At 42.2% G+C, this 26,386-nt stretch overlaps 1 protein-coding gene across 2 annotated transcripts in view; it reads right to left on the minus strand.

The window, feature by feature from the left end:
• Positions 1-24,852, minus strand: part of ADAM17 (ADAM metallopeptidase domain 17) — a 52,579-nt gene extending 27,727 nt beyond the window's left edge. Inside the window, exons 1-5 of one of the 2 annotated variants that reach the window (XM_055121499.1) lie at positions 24,594-24,852; positions 9,692-9,824; positions 5,691-5,821; positions 4,578-4,666; positions 1,617-1,785 (exon numbers count right to left, since the gene is read on the minus strand). In XM_055121499.1, the coding sequence (XP_054977474.1) occupies positions 1,617-1,785; positions 4,578-4,666; positions 5,691-5,821; positions 9,692-9,824; positions 24,594-24,690 (619 nt within the window). In that variant the 5' untranslated portion in view covers positions 24,691-24,852. Of the gene's footprint in view, positions 1-1,616; positions 1,786-4,577; positions 4,667-5,690; positions 5,822-9,691; positions 9,825-24,593 lie in introns of those variants that run through there. The other variant, XM_055121500.1, reaches the window with a different exon arrangement.
• Positions 24,853-26,386: the final 1,534 nt, after the last annotated feature.

Consider the following 26,386-nt stretch of genomic DNA (forward strand, 5'->3'; position numbering starts at 1 on the left):
GCCCTACAATCAAAACTAACAAAAAAGCAAGTAATTTATATACTAAAATGTTACTAATATTTTTTCTAAAGTTTTCCAAAATGCAGATAGCAGAATTCTTTTCTAAGATGACTTACTGGGATTTTTTGGTTGTTTTTTTGGGTTGGTTTTTTTTTTTTTTTTGCTTTTGGGTCACACCCAGCGATGCACAGGGGTTACTCCTGGCTCATGCACTCAGGAATTACTCCTGGCAGTGCTCAGGGGACCATATGGGATGCTTGGAATCGAACCTGGGTCGGCCGCATGCAAGGTTCGATTGTGTTATTGTGTTATTACCCACTGTGCTATTGCTCTAGCCCCCTTTGTTTTGCTTTTTGGGTCACACCTGGCAATGCTCTGGAGTTACTCCTGACTCTGCACTAAGGAATTACTGATGGCAGTGTTCAAGGACCATGTAAGATGCCAGGGATTGAACCTGGGTTGGCCATGTGCAAGGCAAACACCCTACCCACTATACTGCTATACTATCACTCTGGTTTGACTTACTGTTCTTATTTTTACATTTTTTTTTTCTTTTTGGGTCACACCCAGCAATGCTCAGAGGTTACTCCTGGCTCTGCACTCAGGAATTACCCCTGGTAGTGCTCAGGGGACCATATGGGATGCTGGGAATAGAACCCGGGTCAGCCGCATGCAAGGCAAATGCCCTATCCGCTCTGCTATCTCTCCAGCCCCTCTTGTTTTTAACTTTTATTTATTTTGGTGGCAGTCACACCTGGAGGTGATACTCCGAGGCTATTCCAGCTTAGTTCCTCAAGGCCACTTCCAGCTGTGCTTGGGGGCAATGTGGTGCTAAGGATAAAACATGAGCCTCCTAAACGCAAAGCATACTCTCCAGCACAGTTCTCTGGCCCAGTTATACATTTTAAATGACTCTCAACCGATCTGTCCCAAGATAAGACTGACAATGCTAGTTAGACTTCTCATATCACCAATTAATTTCTTATAAACTGAAAACTGCTTTAGGGTTAGAAAGACAGAATAGGTACAGAGCTTGCTTTGCACATAGCTGATCCAGGTTCAACCAAGAGTCCTGCCATCTGTGAACCCTGGAAACAGTAAGGACTAAGCCCTGAGCACCTACCACATGTAACTAAAAAACAAAATAAATTGTTCTACAAAATAATGATTTTTCATTTTCAAATATAAGCAGATAAAAAAATTATTTTCTCTTAGATCATTTCATAGTACCTTTCCCTTTTTTTTTTTTTTTAATTCAGTATTTACTGTTACCACTACTTTTTACAGTTTCTGTTTTTGGAACACATCTGACAGGGCTCAAGGTCTACTCCAAGCTCTGAACTCCAGGGGCCATTTGGTGCCAGGGACTAAACCCAGGTTTCCTGCAAGCAAAGCATGTACTCAGTCCACTGAGTCATCTCTCTAGCCCTGCCATTGTATGTTTTTGACCTCTAATTTTAAAGGTAAAAGAATTAACTTTAGAATTTCTCAAAATGAAAAAAATCTTGCTTTCCGGTCAAATCTTATTTGATAATCATGTTACTTCATCAATTAACCATTCAACTGAGAGCAGATATAATACTGTTTCTAATGTGAAATATACTTTTAAATCTTACCATCAGGTGGCTCTCTGTCCACCAGCCCTTTTGGAAGCAACTCTTCCTTATCAGCATTTATATAACCACACACTTTTGGAGACTGCAAACGTGAAATATTCTTGATATCTTCGGATTTATAAACTAACATTCTTTTGTCTTCAGTATTATTAATTAGCCTCCAAAGTGGCTAAAACACAAAAGAGACAGAAAAAATAAGAACTTGTAAGGATTAAATACTTACATCCTTTCCTGTTCTTATAACATTTATTTCCACATTAAGTAAATTGACCACTTTTTGAAAACACTTTAAAAAGATTTTTAGTACAGAATTTCTAAGCTAGTAAATGAATGGGTTATTCATTTTCTAATTTTATCTGTACATATGGAAAAAGCAATTATTTTGCACAAGTTAGAAAACCTTTGAAAGATTGAGAAAGAAAAATGCAAATTCTCTTCCAATCACTAATTTAAAAATATTTATGCACTATCCTCCATACACTGGCTCTGTTCTTCATGGTGTGCTATGAAAGCCAGGCAAGATTTCTATTTCTGTTCTTGTCTTCATTTTCATTCTATGTCCTTTAACAATTACATGTTTTTATGACATTTTCCTGCCATGGTTGATTTTATTTCACATGGTAGATTTTATGTACAAGAAAAAAAAAATCATTTTCCTAAGACTGAAAACTTGTAGCACTATCCCTAAAACTTATTACTTTCAGGAACAGCAGTTTTTAAAAAATTCTCGACTTATAGAGCTTTAAGCTCAGCGGGCTTAAGTGCATGCTCTGTGTACAAGAGGGGTTCAAATTCTGGGACAGCATGGACCAAAGCACAAACCTGTGCCACAAGTTGGAAGTGGTCTAATTACCCCTCCACAGCTTCTTGCAAAAGGAAAAAAAAAAAACACTTCACTTATTGAGCCAAAGAAAAGAACTAAGACATCTTCTTAGGCTACACAAATCAAAAGATGTTTGTTTTTGGGTTTTTTTCCAAAGTCTTAACCAGAAAAACAATCTAGCCTCTTTAAAATCAGGAAACTTACAGAAAATATATAGAGAATAATAATAATATAAACATATGTGGATATCTATAATGTATGTGTGTATATATTTATATATATCAACTCATTATGGAAATGAGACTCAAAACCATATAGTAAAAGCCCCTTTCACATCCCCTTAATAAAAATAGACAGTGATGGGGGCTGGAGCAATAGCACAGCGGGTAGGGCATTTGCCTTGCACATGGCCAACCTGGGTTCAATTCCCAGCATCCTATATGGTCCCCTGAGCACCGCCAAGGAGTAATTCTTGAGCGCAAAGCCAGGAGGTAATCCCTGTGCAGTACCGGGTGTGACCCAAAAAGAAAAAAAAAAGAGAGTGAAAAAATGTTTCCCTTCTATTGGCATCCTCAGAGAACATGTGTTCAGAGTTGTCAGAGCGATAGTATAAGATCAGAGGATCCACATAAACAACTCTTATGACAGTAAGCAATGAGCCTTTGCTGTACCTACTGAGTCACATGGAAGAAGCTGATGTGAAATCATGGCATGGACTCAAAGGTTCCTCCATTTTCCCCAAAATTCCCTATCGCTGAGATTATCCTAAGTGAATCAAAAGAGGTGTTCAAACTGTTCATGGACATTTTTTGTTTCAAAGAGAAACCAAGGGCCAGAGATAGTACAGGACACTTGCCTTGCACACAGCAGACCCAGGCACAATCTCCACTACTCCATATGATCCCCCGAGTCCACCAAAAGTGATCCTGGTCAGGAGTAAGCCCTGAGCACAGCTGGGTGTGGACCAAACCGAGCACAGCTGGGTGAAGCCCAGAGAGCGAGCGAGAGAGAGAGCGAGAGAGAGAGAGAGAGAGAGAGAGAGAGAGAGAGAGAGAGAGAGAGAGTGTGAGAGACACACACAGAGACACAGAGAGTGAGAGAGAACGAGGAAGACAGTGAGAGAGTGAGAGAGAGAAAGAGAGAGAGAGTGTGTGTGTGTGTGTGAGAGAGAGAGAGAGAGACAGACAGAAACAGAGTGAGAGAGAACGAGGGAGACAGTGAGAGTGAGAGAGACAGAGAGAGAAAGAGAGACAGAGAGAGCGAGCGAGCCTCTTTCCGGTATGCTAGACTCCCCAAAACAATGGTAGCAGACAGTCTGCAAACAAGCAAACCAAAATACAAGAGAGACACATTTCTCTCTCACAATGACAAATGACTAGAGGTCATACATTTTAAAAGGTATTAAAATATACAGCATTTACAGCATCAGCACCCTGCCTTACACTGAATTAGCACTCAAATATTCCTTGAAGTGCTCATGTGGACCAAGCTCAACTAGATAACTGCACCACCAGAACATTCTTTTCCCTAGAAACACAGATTTACTCCGATTCACTAATCCATGGCAAGCATTTTGTTTCCTAAACTAGCATCTGATGCATGGGTGTGTCTTGCACATGTGAATAGTCTGATCTTGATTTCCACAACTAGCACTTTCCACGGAAAAGGGCTTAAGCCTGCATTTCCCAGTTTCCTCTTTAAACTTTACATATTACAAACTATCAATCTTTGCTGATCTTGCACTTCCTGAGTTATCTTGGAAAAAAAGGGAAAAATGAAGAACTACAACTTCACCTTCACCTTTGAGAATGTTAAGGAATGAATACTAGAGAAAAAAATCATATTTTAATAAAACATAATAGGAAGAGGAACAAAGTTTTCTCTTCCTATTAACCACCCCACACGTGATGCTCTCTAAATTACAATGACTAAAAATAAAGGTGTATCTTCGGCAGCTTCTCAAATATGTACAAAGTACTATCTTCTTTCTTAAATCATCTATTTTCCTGGTCTAGAAAAATATATACACATAGAAAAGACATTTAAGTATGATTAAAGGCCTTTATCTTCTTGAAACAACAGACTAATTTTTGAAGAATCAGATACATACGTTCCTGAAAAAAATTCACAAGATTTACCTCTATATTATATTCTGCCCCATCTGTGTTGATCCTTATTGTCATATCACCATCTCCTATATGGGCTAGAACCCTAGAGTCAGGCTCACCTTAAGAGAAAAAAAGAGGTCATTATTTAAAAATGTTTAAATAGTAAATTATGCTACTGTCAAAAGAAATCAACCATACCCTTGGCAAAAGTGGCATTTGCCTAGGAACTGCAGTGATAATTAAAGAAACAAAGATTCTAGGGGAAAAAAATCTAGATTTTCTCACTCCTAATGAGGAGCCTCAACTCCAGTCACTTGAGAAACTCTTTCCCTCAGACTTCTCAGAAAATTATTTGATATGTTACAGAACAAAGCAAACTGAAGTGTAGATTTTCTTCTTTATTATTTACATTGCTTTATCTACTATTAGTTTAAAGAAATAAAACAGGAAGATGGCTGAAATGGTTGCAGCACATGCTTTACATTATAAGAGACAAAGTATAATTTGAAACACAGTTGTTGAACTGTATTATTTGTGGAGATTAAAATTCCATTTTAGGGGTTGGAGCGATAGCACAGCAGGTAGGGCGTTTGCCTTGCACTCGGCTGAACTGAGTTCGATTCCCAGCATCCCATATGGTCCCCTGAGCATCGCCAGGGGCAATTCCTGAGTGCAGAGCCAGGAGTAACCCTTGTGCACCGCCAGGTGTGACCCAAAAAGCAAAAAAAAAAAAAAAAAATTCCATTTTAGTTTATTATTTTGCAAAAAATGTCAGAGGAAAAGTACAGCTGCTCAATATATATTCTAAATAAGTAAACAGGATCATAAAATCACTTTATGTCCTAGCTTCCCTGTTGAAAATATCAATAAGAGAAACATATATCCTTCCTGAAAACAATCAAGATTCAATTCTTATCATTTGAGAGAAAAAAATCCCCTTAAACATTAAAATAGCCAACTAATTTAAGGTGGCTAATACCTATTTCCTCCTGTTTGCTGTTTTCAAAATTATATAGCTGAAATAAAACAAAGAATAGCACTAATGAACAACCTTTCTCTCTTCTCCCAGAAAATTCTAGATCAAGTTAAATTTGTAAACCTCACATCTTAGACACAAGGACAAACCATAGGCTCCATACTAACCAACCACATGTCCACTGAAGAAGTCCTGCCATTTGACAGCATACTCGCTTTCTTTGTTACCATCAACAACCACGACTTTGAAATTTTGGGAGAAGCGTTCAGTACTTGAGGTCAGGTATAATTTAAAATGCCTAAGGAAAACATGCAACTATATTTCATGTTAAGCACATAAAACAGAAGCCTTAATTTTCAACTAAATTATAAATCTTAAAAATTTAGATGACATATGAAACACTATGCAAACTGAACAGTTTTTTACTACATATTAAAAGCACTATAACTCCTGAAAAGACAAAAGGACTGATTTTAAAAGTTGGCAAACCGAAAGAAACCAAAGCTGAAGGACAAAAGAATAAAAAATGTAAGAAGTCCACTTTTTTTTGACACTCTTAAAGAGAAAAAAAAAAAACCACAAATTTGGATATACTGGAACCCACTTGTCTTAAATATTTATTAAAGAATAGTATTATTAGGAACCATTTATAGGAAAGTGCTAACGCTTTGTATACACTACCTCCACTACCCAGTGAAACTGAGAATAGAGGCTAATCTACACACTTGAGGTTACACAGCCGATATCTGGGGAAACTGGAAACTGAACTTGTTTTATAGTCTATACTATTCTGCCTCTCATCCTAAGCTGCTCTTTCTTATTGCTGTGTAACATAAAGGCTTTATTAATACTTAAAAGTACTTGTGCTTTTTTTCTTCCTCAGAGAAGTTACACAGAAAATAACCCACAATTTTCCTGGGAAAATAAATACAAGATATCCAACACAGATATTAAAAATACATATTCAAGTCCTTTAGTTGGTTTAATATTCTTTTGCTTTCTGGTAGCTTTAAGCCTGACATAAAAACTGGGTGTGGTGAGCCAAGAATTTTGTTACTGCTAGTTACAGAACCCTTTCAATGTGCCCAGGAACACCAAAATCTTAAAAGAAGGTGTATTATTCATCCCAGTCAGAGAAGAAATTTTGTCAGACTATGGTGTTGAAAATATGAAATGTTACTTGCTCACAGCTTTGCACAGATAAGTTTAAAGAGCCAAGAAGAATCTAGACTATAACTATCTCCATGGCAACAAATGTTTTTAAGGCATAACAAGATAATTTTAGTTTGTGGCTTTTTAATAGTCCCAAAGAGAGAGACTACAGAATATAATTTCAAAAACTTTGGAACATTTTTTACTGCTATCCTTATCACCCCACATATTCAGCTAGGCTTTTTCCCCTATCAGTTAAGAATATGAAAAGTTTCCCACCATACAAGCCTTGCTGTTTTAGTTTTAGCACTCTCCAGGAGTCTCAATGTTACTGTTAATGTTCTTTCCAGAAAAAGCATCAGAATTGCATTCCTGTTTCTACTCTAAGAACCTGTTCTGCTATAAAGAACCAAGCAATGGCAAAATCCCTGTTTTTCATTGTTTCCAATCTTCACCTTTGAGCTATGAAACTTCCAACAGGATATGACAGAAACCCCACGATCTTTTTCATTTTTCTTTCCGACTTTTAATTTTACTTCTTGGTTATTGGACCACACTCATCAGTGCTCAGGATCTACTCCAGGTTCAGTGCTTGTGGGATCATGCAGTGACAAGGACTGAACCTGGGTCTCCAGCAAAACCTGCAGCCTAACCTTTGAGTCATCTCCCCTGCTCTTCCTATATTCTAAGTTAAGGATTTATAATAACTACCAATGAGCCAGAATTTATTTTAATCAGTCTAAAGTAACATTATTTTCATAATTATTTTTAGTGGTCCAGTTAGCTGGGTAAAAATCACACTCATTATTATAATGAAACATGTTATTATCAAAATCAGTTCCAGACTTTGAGGGAGGATGTTTGGGGCCAACACTTTATTGTGCTCAGGGACCACTCCTGGAGGTACTTGGAGAACCATATGTAATGCCAGGGATTGAATGTGGAGTGGCTGCACGCAAGGCAAGCCTTACCTGCTACACTCTCTCTAGCCCCAATTTTACTTTAAAGAGGAAAAAGATATTTTCCTTAAAATTGTTACATCATTAAAAATATTATTAAAATATTTATAACCTTTATATCATTTTTTAAAAGGGCATTTCCTGATTTAAAACAAAGAGGAAACAAAAGTGGTAGCAAGTTAAAAAATATTTTAGAAGGACTTACTGGTGGGGATTGGGAGTGCCAAGGATCAGATTCACCCAGTACAACTGATGATTTTAAGGATTAAATAAACTCTTTTAAAGTATGGGGACAGAGCAATAGCAAAGCGGGTAGAGCACTTGCCTTGCATGTACCTAACCCAGATTCAATCCCCAGCATCCCATATTGTTCCCTAAACATGTCAAAAGTAATTCCTGAGTACAGAGCTAGAAGTAACCCCTGAGCACAGCCCCCCAAAAAATAAATAAATAAAGTACTTGGTACAAAATTCTCATACATTGCAACATGTATTTCCCATTAAACATCTATGTCAGGGACTCGACACAAATGCTATAGCAAGCAAGGCATTTTCCTTGCAAGCAACCAAATTTCGATCCCCAGTACAACAAATGGTTCCCTGAGCCTTTCAAGAGCGACGCTGAGAACAGATCCAGGAGTAAGCCTTGAGCACAACACATGTGTGCATCAAAACATAAGTAAATAAATACTCTGTAAAACAAATTATAAATGTCTGTTTCTTTACATAAAAAATAAGTGGATGCTCCTTTACACAGAAAAGAATAAGTGCATATTATTTAACATTTTCTTAATAAATTAATGTGACTTAAGAAAGATGAAAAACTACTATATACAGTCATGGCAATATCCGCCCCTGTAACAAGGATGCTACAGACCCAATAATTCTATAGACCAAAAAAAAACCACTCTTGTGGTGGGGGTTGGTGGTGGGGGACTAGGAGGGGACATATCCACTGGCACTCGAGTGGCCACTCCTGGCATTACACTCAGGAATAAACTTCTGGAAGGGTTCAGGGAACCATATGGGGTGCTGGGGATTGAACCTGGGTCAGACATGTTGCAAGGCCACTCTCTACCCATTGTACTATCTCTCTTGTAACTCAGACAGGAGAACTGAACTCATCTTTTACAGTTTCCCTCTCTCATCTCTTGCTCCTATTCATTGTTACTGTGTTCAGTCCACCAAACTGGTAATTCAGTGGGTAGGGCACTTGCCTTCATGTACCTGACCCAGGTTTGATACCCAGCATTCCAAATGTTTCCCTGAGCACTGCCAGGAGTGATTACTGAGTAGAGAGCCAGAAGTAAGCTCTGAGCATCACCAGAACTGACCCAAAAACTAAAACAAAAAATAAAAACCCACAAAAACAACATCAATCCACCAAACCCAAAAGCACAGCAGAAATAATACATTTTGAAAAAAAAAAATAATAATACATTTTGGACTTAGACCTGTATTTTAACTTTTATCTCCTACTTAACAGCTAAGTGACCTCGGGCAAATTATCAAACTTCTCTGGGCCTTTTATTTCTCCAGCTTTCAAAAAATTAATAATAAAATCTATACAGAATATAATGTTAATAGTTAATATATGCAAAGTATCTATGGAAGTAAATTATACAGAATAAGCAGTTGATAAATTAGTTATTATCACCACTTCTTTAAAATTTACTATGCATCTGGAAATTGATAACAAATATCTGACATGAAATTTTAAAAAATTATTAAAAAATTAACCTGGGCCGAGCGATAGTACAGTGGGGCGTTTGCCTTGCACACAGCTGACCCGGGCTCAATTCCTGCCATCCCATATGGTACCCAAGCACCACCAGAAGTAATTCCTGAGTGCAGAGCCAGGAGTAACCCCTGAGCATGGCTGGGTGTGACCCAAAAGAGACAAAAAAAAAAAAAAAAAACCAAACACACCTTTATTAAAAAAAAAAAAGGGGGGGGAGGAGACTCTTTAAAACATAAGGCCCTAAGATTCCAGTAGGTACCCTTATCTTTCTGCTTCTGCTAAGTCAAGTTACCCATTGCCTCACATTATCAACTTACCTTTTCAGGGCTGAAAAAGTTAGTAGTGTTTCTAAGTGTGTTGATGCATGTAAATCTCTTTTTCTTATCGAGTGCTGTTGAATATTGGATAAAGGAAGGATATCGTAGTCTGAGAGCAAAGAATCAAGATTTCCTGAAATAAAGGTAAAAGATTATTAATACTTAAACCTACTAATCAATTGTAAAATTAATAAAATTTTAACACTCTTTCTGAAGTCACTTATTAAGAAAATTTGCAAAATATTTGCAAAACACCTACTCCAGATGGAATCCTAGTGACCAAGAGCTTCCACAAGCAAGGCCCAGTTATGCGGGTTCCAGGACTGAATCTCCAGGCCACACGGTGGCAAAGGACCTGGGCTGTCCATCCCCGTCCCTGCCCACCCAGCAAACTGGTTATCACACCCACAATTTGCCTCCAGGCGCCATCTTTGCACACCAACAGCCCTGGCCCAGAGACACAACAGCAAGTCCAGGAAGACATCACAGTGCTGGAGATCCCTCCGGGCCCTATACCAGGTCAATTTCACCAGTGCACCCCAGATAGAGCAGATGTGTCCTCCCCACCTACTCCAGATGGAATCCCGGAGACCAAGAGCAAGTCCCCTTCACAAGCCCCTTCTCCCCTCTCCCTCTCTATGCAGGTTCTAGGATTGAATCTCCAAGCACTCACAGCAGCAGAGGACCTGAGCTATTCCTCCCCAGGTCCCACCTGCCCAGCAGACTGGCTGTCATTCCCACAATTTGCCTCTGGGTGCCATCTTAGCACACAACAGCCCAGAAGAATGGCCAACAAGCACATAAAGTGTTCACCATCAGTTATCAGAGAAACCCAAATTAAGATAACAAAGAGATACCATCTCACACTATTAAGAAAGGCACATATCGGGGCTGAAGCGATAGCACAACAGGTAGGGCGTTTGCCTTGCATGCGGCCAACCCGGGTTCGATTCCCAGCATCCCATGTGATCCCCCAAACACTGCCAGGAGTAATTCCCGAGTGCATGAACCAGGAGTAACCCCTGAGCATTGCTGGGTGTGACCCAAAAAGCAAAAAAAAAAAGAAAGGCACAAATCAAAAACAAAAACCTAGGACCAACAATCTGTGTTGGTTAGGAATGTGGTTTAAAAGGAACTCTCAGCCACCGCTGGTAGGAATACTATCTGGCTCAACCCCTACAGAAAATAACAGGGATATTTCTCAGAAAACAAACACTGAACTGCCAAATGACCCAATTCAACTTCTGGTTATCTACCCCCAGGACACAAAAACTCTCATTCAAAAGGACATATGCACACCAACATACCAACACATTGCTGGAGCAATGCTGTGAACACAGAAGTCTGGGGCCAATCCAAATCTCCTTATGGTCCTCTTATACAGCTTAGTACAATAAGTAAAATATGGAATAAACCTAAGTGTCCAAGGACAGAGAAGTAGGTCATGATGAAGGTGTGATTATACATACACAATGGGACAATATGCAGCTGCAAGGAATGATAAATCCATGCAATTTGCTGTAACTTGGATGTAATTGGAGGATATCATGCTAAGTAAAGTCAGGAGGAGGAAAAACACAGGAGGAGCTCACTTAGCTGTTTTATACGGAAATGCAAGCTATTAAGTATAGGGAATGAAAGAAATCGAGGGGGTAGAAGAGAGAAGAGGTAGACAGGAAGTAACAGGATCAGGGAACTTGGACACATGGGGGTAGGGTAGAGATGAGGTATATCTTTAATATCTAAACCACAGAGCCAACAACACTGAAAGCAAGAGATTCAAATTGTAACAACCAAACTTAAAACATGCCTTTCAAGGAAGCAGACTGGGAGGGTGGAGGGGGGACAGGGAACTGATGGTGGGAAGCTGACACTGGCAGTGGGACTGGTGCTGGGAATATTGTATGCCTGAAACTCAACTATGATAAGCTTTATAAATTGTGGTACTTTAATTAATTTTTAAAATTTTATTAATTAAAAATAATTGTTTTAAGAAGTGGGATCGTACTTATTACTGACATCCTTTAACAGAAATGATGGAGTATCAATCCACTGAACATCAGAAAGTAAAAGTGGTAAAGCTAATCTAGTTCCTAGGAAAAAAAACTATTTTACCAGAATTACTTGGAACTAAAGAACTGTCCCAAAGATAGCAAAAGCACAAATAAGTTTTATTTGGAACAGAGAAGGAGTAAACAACACCAATGCTATCCTGCTACCCATGTAAGTCACTTCTTTGGCAGCAACTGCTTCCTCTTCCAGAACCAGGAGGATTTTGACAACAACTTTGATGACTTAAGTCTCCAGAAAAACTAAAAATATTTGACCTGAGGCTTTTCTTAACAGCAAATACTACTGCAAAAGAACAGATATTTTAAATCTTTCCAGTGTATTTAAAACGACTTCAAAAAACAATAGCAATAGCTTAAAATATAAGTACACTACCACTGAAGTTAAATATTCTCCTAATGGGATCAGAGAGACCATGCCACAGGCTGGGGCAATGCCACAAACACAGAAGTCCTGGAGTCAATCCAAAGCACCTTATGGTCCTCTGAGCACCACCAGGAGCAGTCTCAAGCACAACCAGGTACGGCCAACAAAAAATATGATTAAACATCCTGAATTATTTTATTTTTCTGGTCTGTGGACACAGCTGGCAGGCTCAGGAGGATGACTATAAGCTATGTCTGTGGGACCACGTAGTGTTGGTCTCAAACTCACATGCAATCTAGCCCTCAGTCATTTTTTTAAATTTACCTTAATTTAAAAAGCTTGTTTATAAAGTTGTTCATACAGTTGTGATGGCATTCAATGTTCCAACACCAATTCCACCTCTGTGTGACTGTCCTTCCACCAACATGCCGAGTTTCCACCCACTCCACAAGCCTGCTCCTTAACAGCCACAAGATAATTAACTTTATATTGCTTGTTACAATAAATGAAAAATGGATTAAAAAAAAAAAAGCTCAGTGAAAAAAATCAGTGGGGCCTGGAGAGACAATACAGTGAGTAGGCCACTTGGTTTGATCCCTGGCATGCCATATGGTCCCCAGTGCACCGCCAAGAGTAATTTCTGAGTAACCCAGAAACAACCCCTGAGCATCATTGGGTGTGGCCCAAAAATAAAAAAGAAAATTTGTGAGTTATTATATCTCACAATGGTGTGATTAAAGTCATTGTCTAAGGATTTACTGAGCTGTTTGGTGAAAGATGAGACCTCTGTGTTACTGATTTTGCTTACAGAACTTAGTGGATTTCTATGCAATTTTCCATCTAATTTGCTGTGCTCCTACACAGCTGTCAGTACTATGAAATTTGGAGGTGTCATGTGGCTGCGCACACCAGGAGTTGTGGAACTGGGACACATCATCAGCTTGGTGTCTCTTCCAAGATTAGTAGTGAAGCTGAGCCAATTATATGCCAGAGAATTTGGAGTGTGGATGGAGCTGGAACTGCTGGACCTCCTGGAAGAACAAGGGGGTAGGGGAAGGCTGCCCGCTCACTCTCTGAGAAAGTCCCAAAGCTCTCAGGCCAGAAACTGGTCTACCTGGGAGTTTTATTGGCTTGGCATCTCTTCTGAGACTAGTTGTCCTTCAGGGCCAGAGAGATAGTACAAGGATTAAGATACTTGCTTGCATATATCAAACCATGGCTCAATGCACAACACAGCACATGGTTCCCTTACTTACTCCTAGCAGAGAGTTAGGAATAAGCCCTGAGTACACCAGAGTACGGCACAGAAAAACAAAAGGAAAAAAAATCCAGGGGCCTGAACAATAGTAGACAGGAAAGGCGCCTGCCTCACACGTGGCAGATTCAGTTTCAACCCTCCAGCATCTCATAAGGTCCCCTGAATACCACCACCAGGAGTGATTCCTGAGTGCAGAGCCAGGAGTAACCCCAGATCACTGCCAGGTGTGGTCCAAAAACAAACAAATAAAAACCAAATTCAATGACTGTCTCCCTTTTCTTACCATCCAATTGATTCTTTCTTCAATTTCTTAATTTACTGCTATCTGTAAGACACTACTGACAAACAGCATTAAACAGAGGAAGGTCAGCCCAAGGATGGTTCAATGGCAAAAGGCTTGCAACCACGAGGCATGAGTTTGATGCCTGGTGCTTTCCACATGCACCCAGCGTTATCCCAGCAGCTATCCTTTGTAGGATCCCAGGCACTACAACAGTATTTGTGATATCCTCCAGCACACCACAGAGAGGGAAATGCAAGTAGTGCTACTAAAATGTGCAACCCCTGTCAAATATCACAACTAAAAAGCATATAAGCACAGAGGCCAGCTGTGTGATACCACTGCACTATGAGCACATGTGCAAGTACTGCAACCAAAAGTGTACAATCACTGGCAAGTACAAGTATGCAAACACCAAAACACCACAACCAAATATGCATTCAATCCCTGGTTATTGCAATAAGAACAACAAAGAGAATGGAAGGGGTAAGAAGGAATAACAGAAAAATCACTGCCACTTATGCAGAAGAGATAGATGACACAGAGGAAATACCAAAATTCATAAAGGGTCTAAATAAATAATAAAATGTTAGCAAATATCATACTTGTTGGGTGCCACCTACTTGAAAATTTTCCTTTTAAATTTAATCCAGAGGGCTGAAGAGATAGTACAGTAGATAGTGTTTGTCTTGCAAGCGTCCAAGCCAAATTCGATCCCTGGGATCCCATATGGTCCCCAAAGCACCACCAGGAGTGATCCCTGAGTGCAAAGTCAAAAGTAACCCCTGAACATTGCAGGGTGTGACCCCAAAATCAAAATAAATATCCAGAGAATCATTTCATAAGACATCAATCACTTTCATGCCAATGGATGGTTGCTGGTGGTTGGGCCTTGCTAATCGCAGTGCTTAGCAGCACCTTCAGGAAGCTTACCTATTCAACAATCTTAGCAGTGTTTGTTTCCCAGAAGACACCTTGCTTAGTGTTTTATTCCAGCTCCACAAACAGCACTGGAATAATAGCTGCATTTTATAGATGAAGAGTCAAACTCAGAGCATATAAGTCATTTCTAACAAAGAAGAGGATCTAAATTTCAAAACTTGTCTGAAAACTCCAAGTTTTATTGATGTCATACTTTTTAAGCTCCTTAAAAATAGCCTGTCTCTTCTTGGATTTTCTTGGTTTTCTATGTTGTTGTTTTTTAACTTTTTTGGTGGTACCAATGACCAAACCTATGCACTTTGTCACTGAGACACATCCCAGTCCAAAATCAAGTTAAACTTAAAAAAAAAAAAAAAAATAGGGGCCACTCCTACCAGTGCTGGGGAACAAATCCAAGACCATATACATGCTAGACACATGCTCTACCACTTGAACTGTCTTCCAAGAACAGGTCTCCAAACATGACTCTCACTATACTGAAGCCCTTTGCTTGCTAGATCTTTGTCTAAAGCTTGTAAGTGACATACATTTCTCTCAAAAAGATAATAAAAACTGTCAAAGGAGGCTATGATTTATTCATCACAGTATCCTCGTCTTAATACCCAGCACAAAATCTTGCACAAAACAGCACTCCTATGTTCATAAGTTGCACAAATTCTTAGTAGTGAAATACTGATATCATCTTTTAGCTCAACTTCCCCATAACAGGTTGGTACATGACGCAGTTTCATTCAAGATCATAATCACTCCTACTGTCTGTAGAAACTTAACCTCATTTCACCGACAATAATATAAGCCAGCAGTTCTCAAAGTGCAGACCCCACACCAGTTGCATCACCCGGGAACTCATCAAAAATGCCCATTTTCATGTCTCCCTGCAGTTTTCACAATCGAAAATTCTAGAATTAAGGATCAGAAATCTTCAACTTTCCTTCCTCATGCTGTTAACACACTCAAATTTGTTAAGCAATAAGACAGAAGCAGAGAAACAGAACACAGTGAAGGAGAAAGAACATTAAATAGAAAGACATCTGCTATTGAGCTTCGCATTATTTTAAAGAACAAAAATCAAAAACACAGTAATAACTAGGAAACAGGAAAATCAGAGTTCTTCCAAGTGTCAAAAAAAAAAAAAAAACAGCAGTCCAGTGCAAGAGCCAAGGATGTAAGGATTACTCAGCCTGACCCAGAGGTGCTCAGGGGCCTCCAGGATTGCACCTGGCAATGCTCAGGGAAAACATGCCGTGTCCGAATCAACCCAGGTTAACCACATGTAAAGTATGCACCTTAATCCCAAGACTAGCCCTCCAGACCCCCGCTATTAATAATATGGGAAAACAAGTCTAAGAACTTTTGAGAAACATTTTAAGAAAAATGCTAAGAACATGGGAAAATAGTTATATCATAATACTAAATAAACTAAGGTAATAAAAGTTCATACAGTAAGGCCGGAGAGATAAGGTAATGGGATGGGACACATGCTCTGCACTGCAGGGGGCCAAGGTTGATACGCCACGTTACATGGAAACCTGAGCATGAGCTAGGAGAAGCAACCGAGCACCACGGGGTATGGCCCAAAATAAAGCAGGACACCAATTTTATGTATGCTTCCTATATTAAGCATTTTTAATATGCTGCTTGCTAAAGAAACTTAAAACGCTGAACATGCTTCCATTGTAGTTTATTCTCTCTTAAAAACTGCATTATCCCAAGTCAATGTCCTAGAGACATTACAATCAGGGTAAAAGCTCTCCCTTTTTTCAGCCACTAGAATCTCTCCTCTAGCTCCTATCTTATCACTTGCTAGTCACCTCTGAGACACTGTGCCAGTTTTTGTTTGTTTTGGGTTTTTTGGGCCACACCCAATATGGGCCTACTCCTGGCTCTATACTCAGGGGACCACATGGGGTGCTGGGGATAAAGCTAGGTCAGCTGCATGCAAGGCCAAGTGTCTTAACATCTATACTACACCTCCAGCCCCAAATCAGTCTTTTACTACATTTCACTTCCAAAATTCTAAATTTTGGTAATCTCAACTTCCTGCAAATTTTCTATCTCCCCCATAGACCAAGAGCTGATTAAAAAAAAAAAAAAAAAAGATTTCTTGATTTTTAAAAAAATCTCCAAAACAGGGCTGGAGAGATAGTACAGAGGATAGATGTTTGCCTGACATGCAGTTGACCTGTGCCAATTCCAGGCAACATATATGGTCCCCCAAGTTCCACCAGGAGTGATCCCTAAACACAGAGCCTAGAGTAAGCCCTGAATACCACTGGGTGTGGCTCAAAAACAAACCAGAAAAACTCCATAATGGCTGCCAGCACTCTAGAATGAGAATACCTTCCTTACTCTCCACAACTTGTTCTAGTAATCACCTTAATCGGCTGAGCCTTTTCTCATTTCTTATTTTAGCTACCAAGTAATTGAAAATGAGAAAATTCAAAGATGAGATTTGAATATTCAGATATTCCCTGTCCTGCCAAGAGCTAGTTTCCGTCCCGTGACCTGTCCTCTCAGACTTGAGATCCCTACATTCTTTTCGATGCTGCTTCATCTTTTCCATCCCCACCCACCCCTTCTTCCTTCTACTTTGCACACATGGCATTTATTTCCCTCATCCACCAGATCCCACCGTTTGATATATTCAACAAATACGTTTGAGTCATCGCAGATATAGAGGGGAAAATACTGTGACACTGAGAGGAAAAAAAAATCTCTTGAAAAATTTTTATAGGGCCCGGAGTGATAGTACAGCAGGTAGGGCATTTGCTCTGCACATGGCCAACATAGGTTTGATCCTTGGTATCCCATATGGTCCCTTAAGCACTGCCAGGAGTAATTATTTGTTTCCAATTAAATTACTTATTTTTACAAAGTTGTTCATGATTGGGTTTCAGTCATATAATGTTCCAACACTCATCCCTCCACCAGAGTAATTTCCCAGAACCAGTGTCCTCAGTTTCCCTCCCACTTCTCAGTCGTTCCCCACCCCTGCCTCTATTGCATGCACCTCTCCTCTCTCTCCCTCCTCCCTCTCTCTCTCTCTCTCCCTCCTTTCTCTCTCTCTCTGTCTCTCTCTCTTTCTCTCTCTCACTTTAAGCTGTATGGTTTGCAATACAGATGCTGAAAAGCTATCTTGCATATCCCTTTACCTACTTTCAGCACTCAGTTCTTGTCCAGAGTGATCATTTCCAACTAATGTTGTCATAATGCACCCTCCTCTATCTTAACTACCCTCAACCCCCCTGGAGTAATTTTTGAGTGCAGAGCCAAGAAGAGTAACTCCTGAACATCACCAGGTGTGACCCAAAAGCAAAAAGTTATAATAATAATAATAATAACAAAGTATGCCAAAAACAATAACAAGTCTCACAATGAAGACGTTACTGGTGCCCACTTGAGCAAATTGATGAACAACACAGTGCTACAGTGCTATTATAAAGTATGTCCAGTGCTAAGAGAAAGGAAGCTGCTGGAAGTTGTGGAAGAACACAGCAAGGACATTCAAAGATAAAGGCAGTCAAAGGAGAAAAGAAGAGGTTTTTTTTTTATTGAAATCCAAAGAAATACACAATATAGGGGGTCGGAAAGACAGTACAAGGATTAAGGAGTTTGCCTCGCTTGTAATCCAGCCTAGTTCAATCCACAGCACTGCATATGGTCCCTTGAGCAGGACCAAGAGTGATCACGGAACACAAAGCCAGGAGTACTGCTGGGTATGGCTCCAAAACAAAAACAACCGAACTTTTTACTTTTTAAAAAAGAAATGCACAATAGAATACCCAAAAAAATTAAAGCAGCTTGGCAGGGTGGAACTGCAGAACATAGAACACCAGGAAGTGTGAAGCAGGAAAGGCAGACAAAGGCTGGGCTGTGAGGGTCATTAAAACTAAAGGATTTTTCACTCTGAATAATGACAACATCTAGAAATTCAAAATTGTTACCGCATTATGAAAAATGGGTTAGAGCCAATAAGACTGGAGTCTGGAAATCTACCAGGAAACTACTGAGCAATCCAGATCATGGAAAGTCCAGTGGGTTTCTGCCTAGAGTGCTGCAAAGATAGTGACACCAACTCAATGAGATTACAAAAAGCTGAGTAGCAGCAGATTTGGGAAAGGATAACAGAAAAAGGACAACTGAAAGCAGAATTCTGGAGGTCTAGATTGTATTAACATATAGTTTACAATTATACTGTTCATTCACATTGGTTTTTTAGTTGGTTTTTTTTTTTTTGGGGGGGGGGAGGTCACATCCAGCTGTGCCCAAGGCTTAACTCTGGTTCTGTGCTCAGAGATCAATCCTGGAAGGTTCAGGGGGGCCAATCTGGGGCACCAGGGAGAGAAACCGGGTCAACTGCATGCAAGGCAAGGGCCACTTACCCACTGTATTATCTCCCCAGCCCCATCACATAGGATTTTTTTTTGTAATAAGTTATCATATATTTGCAATTACACTAATAATAAATCATATAGTAAGTTTAAGCATGGAGAAAGCAGATCTGTTGTTATATTATTTTCAATATTAACATCAATGGCAAAAAGCAATCAATACTTTGTTTCTTCTCTATGTTCTCAAAGGAAAAATGAGAAAAGTTGGACCTTCCTGTCTAGAAAGCAACTACTGGCTTTCTAGAGAAGAAGTGAAATAAACTCTAGAAGATTTAATAACTTCCCATCTCACCCTTCTCTTATTTCTGAATTGTTTCATCTCCAGGATAAGCTTTTATAACTACTAACTTTGGTCAATAACATAGGACCCTTATTTCTTAATCAAACCCAGAGTCAGCACTTTTGTTGGTTTGTTTGCTTTGGTTTAGTTCTGGGAGTCACACACAATTGTGCTCAGAGGACCATACAGTACCAGGAATCAAACCCAGGTCTCCTGCATATAAAAACATACTTTAGCCCTTTAAGGCACCTCCCCACCCCCCATAATCAATTTATTTTTAAGCAATAAAAAAGGTAAGAGTTTGAGAACATCTGTGTGCTTTTAACTTACTCTTTTCTCTCAATGATAAATTGCTTTTTCCTGGAATACAGTGGCTCACATTCCACTGCTCTGCTGCAGAGTGCCCTCAAATGACACTATCGACATCGGACTCCTGCTTCTGGTCTCAAGATGAAAAGGTAATGCCCAGACAACTGTCAAATGTTTGTTTGGGCAGAAGACATATAAGATGTGTTTCTTGTCATCATCCCCCAAACCAGGCAGGCCAAGGAGTGACATGGTCACACTCTTGTACAGTAAGTCCCAGGCATGACTGATTCCTCCTTGGAACAAGGGTATGAGAAAAGGAGAGCAAAGCGTCCTGCTGAAACAATGGACCCCAGAGCCTGGGAACTACAAACTAAATTTTATGTATTTATACCAGTTAGGAAGGATGAAGAATAACCTCCCTCATATAATACCCTATAAAGAGCTCTTAAAAAAAAAAAAGATGAAAAATGAGGGGAGAGAGAGAGAGAGAGAGAGAGAGAGAGAGAGAGAGAGAGAGAGCGCACGAAAGAGAGCAAGCGAGCTCTTCAGCAAGGTTATTTATCCTGAGACACTCTCCAACAAGACCAGAACATAAAACTGATCCCAAATGAAAGTACACATCCCAAGAGAACCTTGGAAGGAAATTGGTTTGGTTCATGTCATACAGCAGAAAAAGTTACAAATTCAAGAAAGGCAGAGATTATAGGCTCTCCACACTATTTAAAGTAGAATGCCCTGGGTCAAAGAGAAAGTACAACAAATAAGATGTTTGGTCCCCAGTATTTTATATGGTACCTCAAGCACCGCCAGGAGTGATCCCTGAGTATAGAGCTTGGAGCATAACTTGGTGTGCCGTGTGCCTGGCCCTAATCCAACCGCTACACCAAAAAAAAAAATTAGTAGAATGTTCCTGTTTGGTATACTTTATTAGATTGTCCTTAGGGGCTGGGACTGCTTTAAAAAAAAAAAAACCTATCTGTATCATGGTAACCATATAAGAAGAGAGGGGGATACCCCTGCAATTTAAGGTAAATTAAGGTACCTACTGAAAAACTGTCCCTTCATTTCCTTGCCCCAGTGGTACCTTTTTCTGTCTCTATATCCCTTCCAATAATTTTCATATTTGGAGCGACAGCACAGCGGTAGGGCATTTGCCTTGCACGCTGCCGACCTGGGTTCGATTCCTCCGTCCCTCTCAGAGAGCCTGACAAGCTACCAAGAGTATCTCGCCCGCACAGCAGAGCCTGGCAAGCTACCCGTGGCGTATTCGATATGCCAAAAACAGTAACAAGTCTCACAATGGAGTTGTTACTGGTACCTGCTCAAGCAAATCGATGAGCAATGGGAGGCAGTGACAGTGATTTTCTTCCACCTAAAGGCCAGAGAGACAATACACAAGTACACAATCAACCTAAGTTTAATACCCAGCACCACACACAGTCTCTCAAACCCCACCAGGAATGATCCCTGAGCATAGCCAGGTGAGGCTCCAAAACCAAAACAAGTAATACTTTCACCTGTATCTCTCACAAATGAAGAATTATAAACTAATCACACTTGGGTAGGAACATCAATACTTAATTTTGGAAAATCCCACAAAGGCAAAAAATTTCATTTCCACCTCTCTACTTAACTCTATTCGATCTAGTCTATACTTAACTGTCTTCATTCTATTCTAAACAGTTTTTCACTTTGATTAGCACAAAGATTCCCAAATTTATCTGGCCTACAGCCCCCTTTTCAGATAAAATACTACTAAGTGCCCAATGGAAATCTGCATTTTTTAAGTGCACAAACAGAAAGCACCCACAATGGCATTCAAGATCACTACTGCCCCACTGGATTGTTCCAGTACAGCGCCCCTCTTCCTGACCCCTCTCAAAACTGAATCAAATTTAATCTGCACACAGCATAGTCTCTCAGAGTCATAGTCTCTCTTAGAGTCAGGATGGTTCAAGGTTGCCATTTCAAAGGAAAGCAGACTAATCAAAATTTAGCCAGGTTTCAGAACACTGAGCCAAAAGGTGCTGTCAATGAGAAATGTGGAGGATACCCACCAATAACCTTTAGGTAAATGTCAAAGTTTGTTTCAGATACAAATTTATATCCCTCAGCTGTGACTAATTATTTTTCTTCCACCCTTTACATCCTCTTTTATTAGAAGACAAAGGGAAAAACACTTTTGAAATCAAAGTGAAACTTATACACCCCAGCAGCAACTTCAACATATTATCATCATGACTAAGCTCACATGACTTACAACTTTCCTAAATTATGCAATTCACAACAGATCAATTGAAATTATTTTGGTACAGGTACACCAAAAGCCAGGATTCTATTACGTGGATTTTTTTCCCCTCAGAAAAATACTGTCAGGAGGTAGAGAGGTACTGTAGTAGGTCTTCCATGTGGCTAGCCTGGGTTCGATACCAGGCATCACATACGGTCTCCCAAGCATTACTAGGTCTGATCCCTGAACACCGTCAAGTCTAAGCCCCCTCACCAAAGAAAAAAAAAAAAAAAAACAGAAAAACTGTCAAATTCCTAATCAGTATTTAGTACTGTTGTTACAGCATATAAGTAAGCTAATAAAAAGCCTTGACCTTTACTATGAAACTAATCACTGGGCAAACTGAATCTAAACAATCTAAATTTACACTGACCCATTCAATCTAAAATGTAGAAATTAAGTTCAGCAGCAACAGACATAGATATCAGACACAAAAAATCATTATTCTGAAGAAGAAAAAAATCCCCACAAGGCACATTTATATGTGCTTTTTTGGGAGGGGGGAACACACACCTTGCAGTGCTTAGGGCTTATTCCTGGCTCTGTGCTTGGTGATCATTCCTGGAAGGGTTCAGGAGACCATATGGAGTGCTGGGGATCAAATCCTGGTCAGCTGCAAGCGAGGCAAGCACTTTACCACAGTACTCTTTCTGGTCTCATCTCACATGCGACTCTAATAATTCTGGAACTCACTTTTTCTTTCCATTTAAAAAAAAAAAAAAAAAGATCTGGTCTCTAAGGCAGCATTCTTCAGCCTCTTCACAGCAGCGGAACAACACTTGTCCTGCATACCAATCCACCGACTGGCGGTTATGACCAAGACCGCAGACAAGTGGTTTTCAACATTTTTACACCTGAGGACCTGCCACTGCAGGTCGCTGCTCCAAGGTTCAACAAGAGTCTCTAATTGTCATTTTTTAAGATGGTACTTATTTTCCCTCTTCACCAGCCTAACTAAAAGTATGGGCCCAGGAATCACCTCCTTCAGGAAGCCTTCCTAGCTTTCCCAGGTTAGGTTCTGAGCTCCCTCATGATAACATCTGCTCTCACTCTCCTCCTTAAGGTTTCTTTAGCACTCCATTTCACTATTCAAGAAACTTCTGAAGACGGACAGTCTGATTCTGTACTGTCGGTGCCACATATAGTTAATGAAAGTACAAGTCCATACTTTCATTTTTCTTGCTTAGGGTTAGCTCTTTATCTAGTGAAACCTGACAGAGCAATGGTAACGTGTTAAGGCGCTTTCCTTGTCTGTGGCTGATACCAGCTCAATCCCTGGCACTACATATGGTCCCAAGGGCACAAGGCATGACCTCCGAGACCGCCAACCACAAGGCCGCTAGCTGTTCAGGGAAAAATACCTACACCTTTCATACCTGTATCAGTCCACCACAATATTGTCCATTTATTTTAAAAAGAAAAATAAAAACACCATGCAAAAGCGTAATTAGCGTGACTTGGGGACCAGCACAACTCTGCAAAACTACATAACGATCTGAGCCCACTGGAAATAGATCCTTTATTATTCATCAAACCGAATTGTAAACGTCAATTTGGCGGTGTGTGTGTTTTTTTTTTTAAAGATTAAAAGGAACTTAACCACAACTTTAGACAAACTTCCACCCAAGCTGACATTTCTATGGGCATCCATCCTGTAAAATCCAATTTCTCCAAGAATCCTCCACTTTTCTGCCAATCCCTCCCCCGCCCGCCCACCACCCCAAGCTGATCCAAGGGATCACTTCATTTAAAAAATGCAAAGCAGGAGTTCCCAGGAAGGGTTAGCATCAGGCGGGAAGTGACCTGGCAGGCTTTGGAAGGGACCCCTACCCCCGCGAACCCAAATCCCAGCCATTCTCTCCTCCTCCCAAACTACAGTCATTTGGCAGGTGCTTCGGCAGCTCTGGGGGGGGGGGGGCGGGGAAGGGCTGGGGATAGCACAGCGGGTAGGGCGTTTGCCTTGCACGCGGCATTCCCCCAGCACCGCCAGGAGTCATTCCTGAGTGCAGAGCCAGGAGTAGCCCCTGAGCATTGCCGGGTGTGACCCAAAAAGCAAAGAAAAAAAAAAAAAGTCACTGCCAAGAGGAGTTCCGCAGTCACCACCGCCTTCCGACCACATAGCTGCCTAAGTGCCTCCCACAGGTTCTAGTAGGTTCCTCTGAGGGCCGAGCAGACACGGGGTCCTGGGCGGCAGGGAGGCCGACACGCAGACACACACACACGCGGACAGGCGGGGTCATCTCCCGCAGACGCACACACAGACCCCGGCAGGCGGGGGTCGTCTCCCTCGCGCGCACACAAACACACACACATACACTCCCCCCCCACACACACACACACGCACACACGCAGACCCCGGCAGGTGGGGGTCGTCTCCCTCGCGCGCGCGCGCGCACACACACACACACACACACACACACACGACACCACACCACACACACGCGCCCGCACACGCAGACCCCGGCAGGTGGGGGTCGTCTCCCTCGCGCGCGCGCGCGCACACACACACACACACACACACACACACACACACACACACCACACCACACACACGCGCCCGCACACGCAGACCCCGGCAGGCGGGGGTCGTCTCCCGCGCGCCTGCACGCGCGGGTCCGGCCCGAAACCCCGCGCGCCACACCCCCTTCCTGCCGGGAGCGCCCCGGGGCGACCCGACCCCACGTCCGCCCCACACCCCCCACGCCGTGCTTCTCACCCAGTCGCTCTGAGGAGCCCACACCCGCCTCGTCCGGCGGTCGCCGAGCCAACACGAAGGGAACCAGCGCGCTGAGGAAGAGGACAGAACGCCTCATGTTCCCCCGCGCGCGGCCGCCGGCTCCGACCCTCTCGGCAGCCTGAGCCTGACCGGGGCTCGGGACGCGGCTCACATGGGTGGGAGGCGGGGGGCAGAGCGGGGGAGAAAGAGACCCGCCCGACCCAGCCCCTCAAATCTCTCTCTCCTCCCGCGCCTCCTGCCGGAAGACTCCAACGCCGGGCTCCAGGCCCCCGGAAGTGCAGGCGGCGCTGCCAGAAGCAGGCCCAGCCCATTTCCGGCCGCCGCCTGCCCCCGCACCGCCCACATCCGGAAACCGGGCGCCGCGCGGCACGCTGGGAAATTCGCTCTCGCTCCGCCCCGCGCAGGCGCGTCGCCATGTTGCCACGCCCTCCCGGCCCCGCGGCCGCTGTTGTTGCTGCCGCTGCTAGTGGTGCTGCTGCTGCTCAGCGGTTACTGGCTGCGGGGCGGAGCGCGGCGTCCTGACTCGACCCTGCCGGGCTTTCCCCTCTGTCCCTAGGTGACCGCCATCGGGGCCGGCGGCAGCTCGTGAGGAGGCCCGCAGAGGGGCATCCCGCAGACCCCCGGCTCGCTCCCACTTTCGGGCCCCATCCCCCCTCCCTCGTCTTTAGTAAATGAGCTGGAGGAGCCGCCCAGGCTCGGGGTCGGTGGTCCCCGGGATGGAGAAGCCGCTGCTTGAGATTCAGGTCGGGGGTCGGCCACCTTTCAGGGGTGGCAACACCCCCGCGCTTGGTCTGTCTGGGGTTTTGTTTGGTTGTGTGGGGGGTGTTGTTTGGTTGTGTGTGTGTGTGTGTGTGTGTGTGTGTGTGTGTGTGTGTGTGTGTGTTTGTTTAAGGAAGGTCGTTGTAAGCTGGGACAGTTACCCAAAGAGGTGAAACTCTTGTACACTCGAGGCCCCGAGTTCGATCCCCCGCCCAGCACCGCTAGGTGTAGTAACCCTGCGCCCACCCCCAAAAGGTGAACCTTGGAGATGGCACAAGCTGCTGCACGCTTGAAGTAGCAATGGGTAAGAGGACCCGCCAAACACCAAACACCGGCGGCCTAAAGTCTAGTCCTCATCCGTGATGGGAGCTAGTTTAGATAACAGAACTTAAACATTTTACGGCCGACTTCTTTACAAGTCAGAGCACTTGCTGGGTCCTGTAGCCCAGGGTGGAGATTTCCCGAGGCCCCGTTGGTGACCCCGTTTCGCAATCCTTTGCATAGTTTCTGCTCTCTGTAATGTAGTGTTGGTGGTTCCGGAGCATCCGCGCCACTATCGATCGATGCGTGATTGTTATTTTGGTTGAGCTGAAGTTGATGTAAGTGGGACATCGTGCATTTTCCACTCCAAGAGTGTGCTCGCTGGAACAGTTGATTTTTCCATTGTGAAATGGTAACTTGTAGGGAGTAAAATCAGCCCTGCCTAGTTAGGTTTCAAGGCTCGTTGCTAATACAAAATACTCAAACTATGGTTTAAATTTCGGCTCTGGGGCCAGCAGATAGGTGTTTGCCCAGCATGCACCCAATTAGGTTCGATCCCTAGCACCCCATACAGTTCCCCAAGCCCCCCAGAAGTGCTCCCTGAGCAGAGTAAGCCCTGAGCACTGCGGGGTGGGGACCCCAAACCAAAAAAAAAAATTTTTTTTTAATTAAATAAATTTAGGTTCTGTTGGGTAGGCCTCATGAAGATCTCGGCATCCTTTCCCATGGTTATTTGCCATAACGTGCAGATT

This window comes from Sorex araneus, chromosome X, assembly GCF_027595985.1.
Source record: "Sorex araneus isolate mSorAra2 chromosome X, mSorAra2.pri, whole genome shotgun sequence".
NCBI lineage: Eukaryota > Metazoa > Chordata > Mammalia > Eulipotyphla > Soricidae > Sorex > Sorex araneus.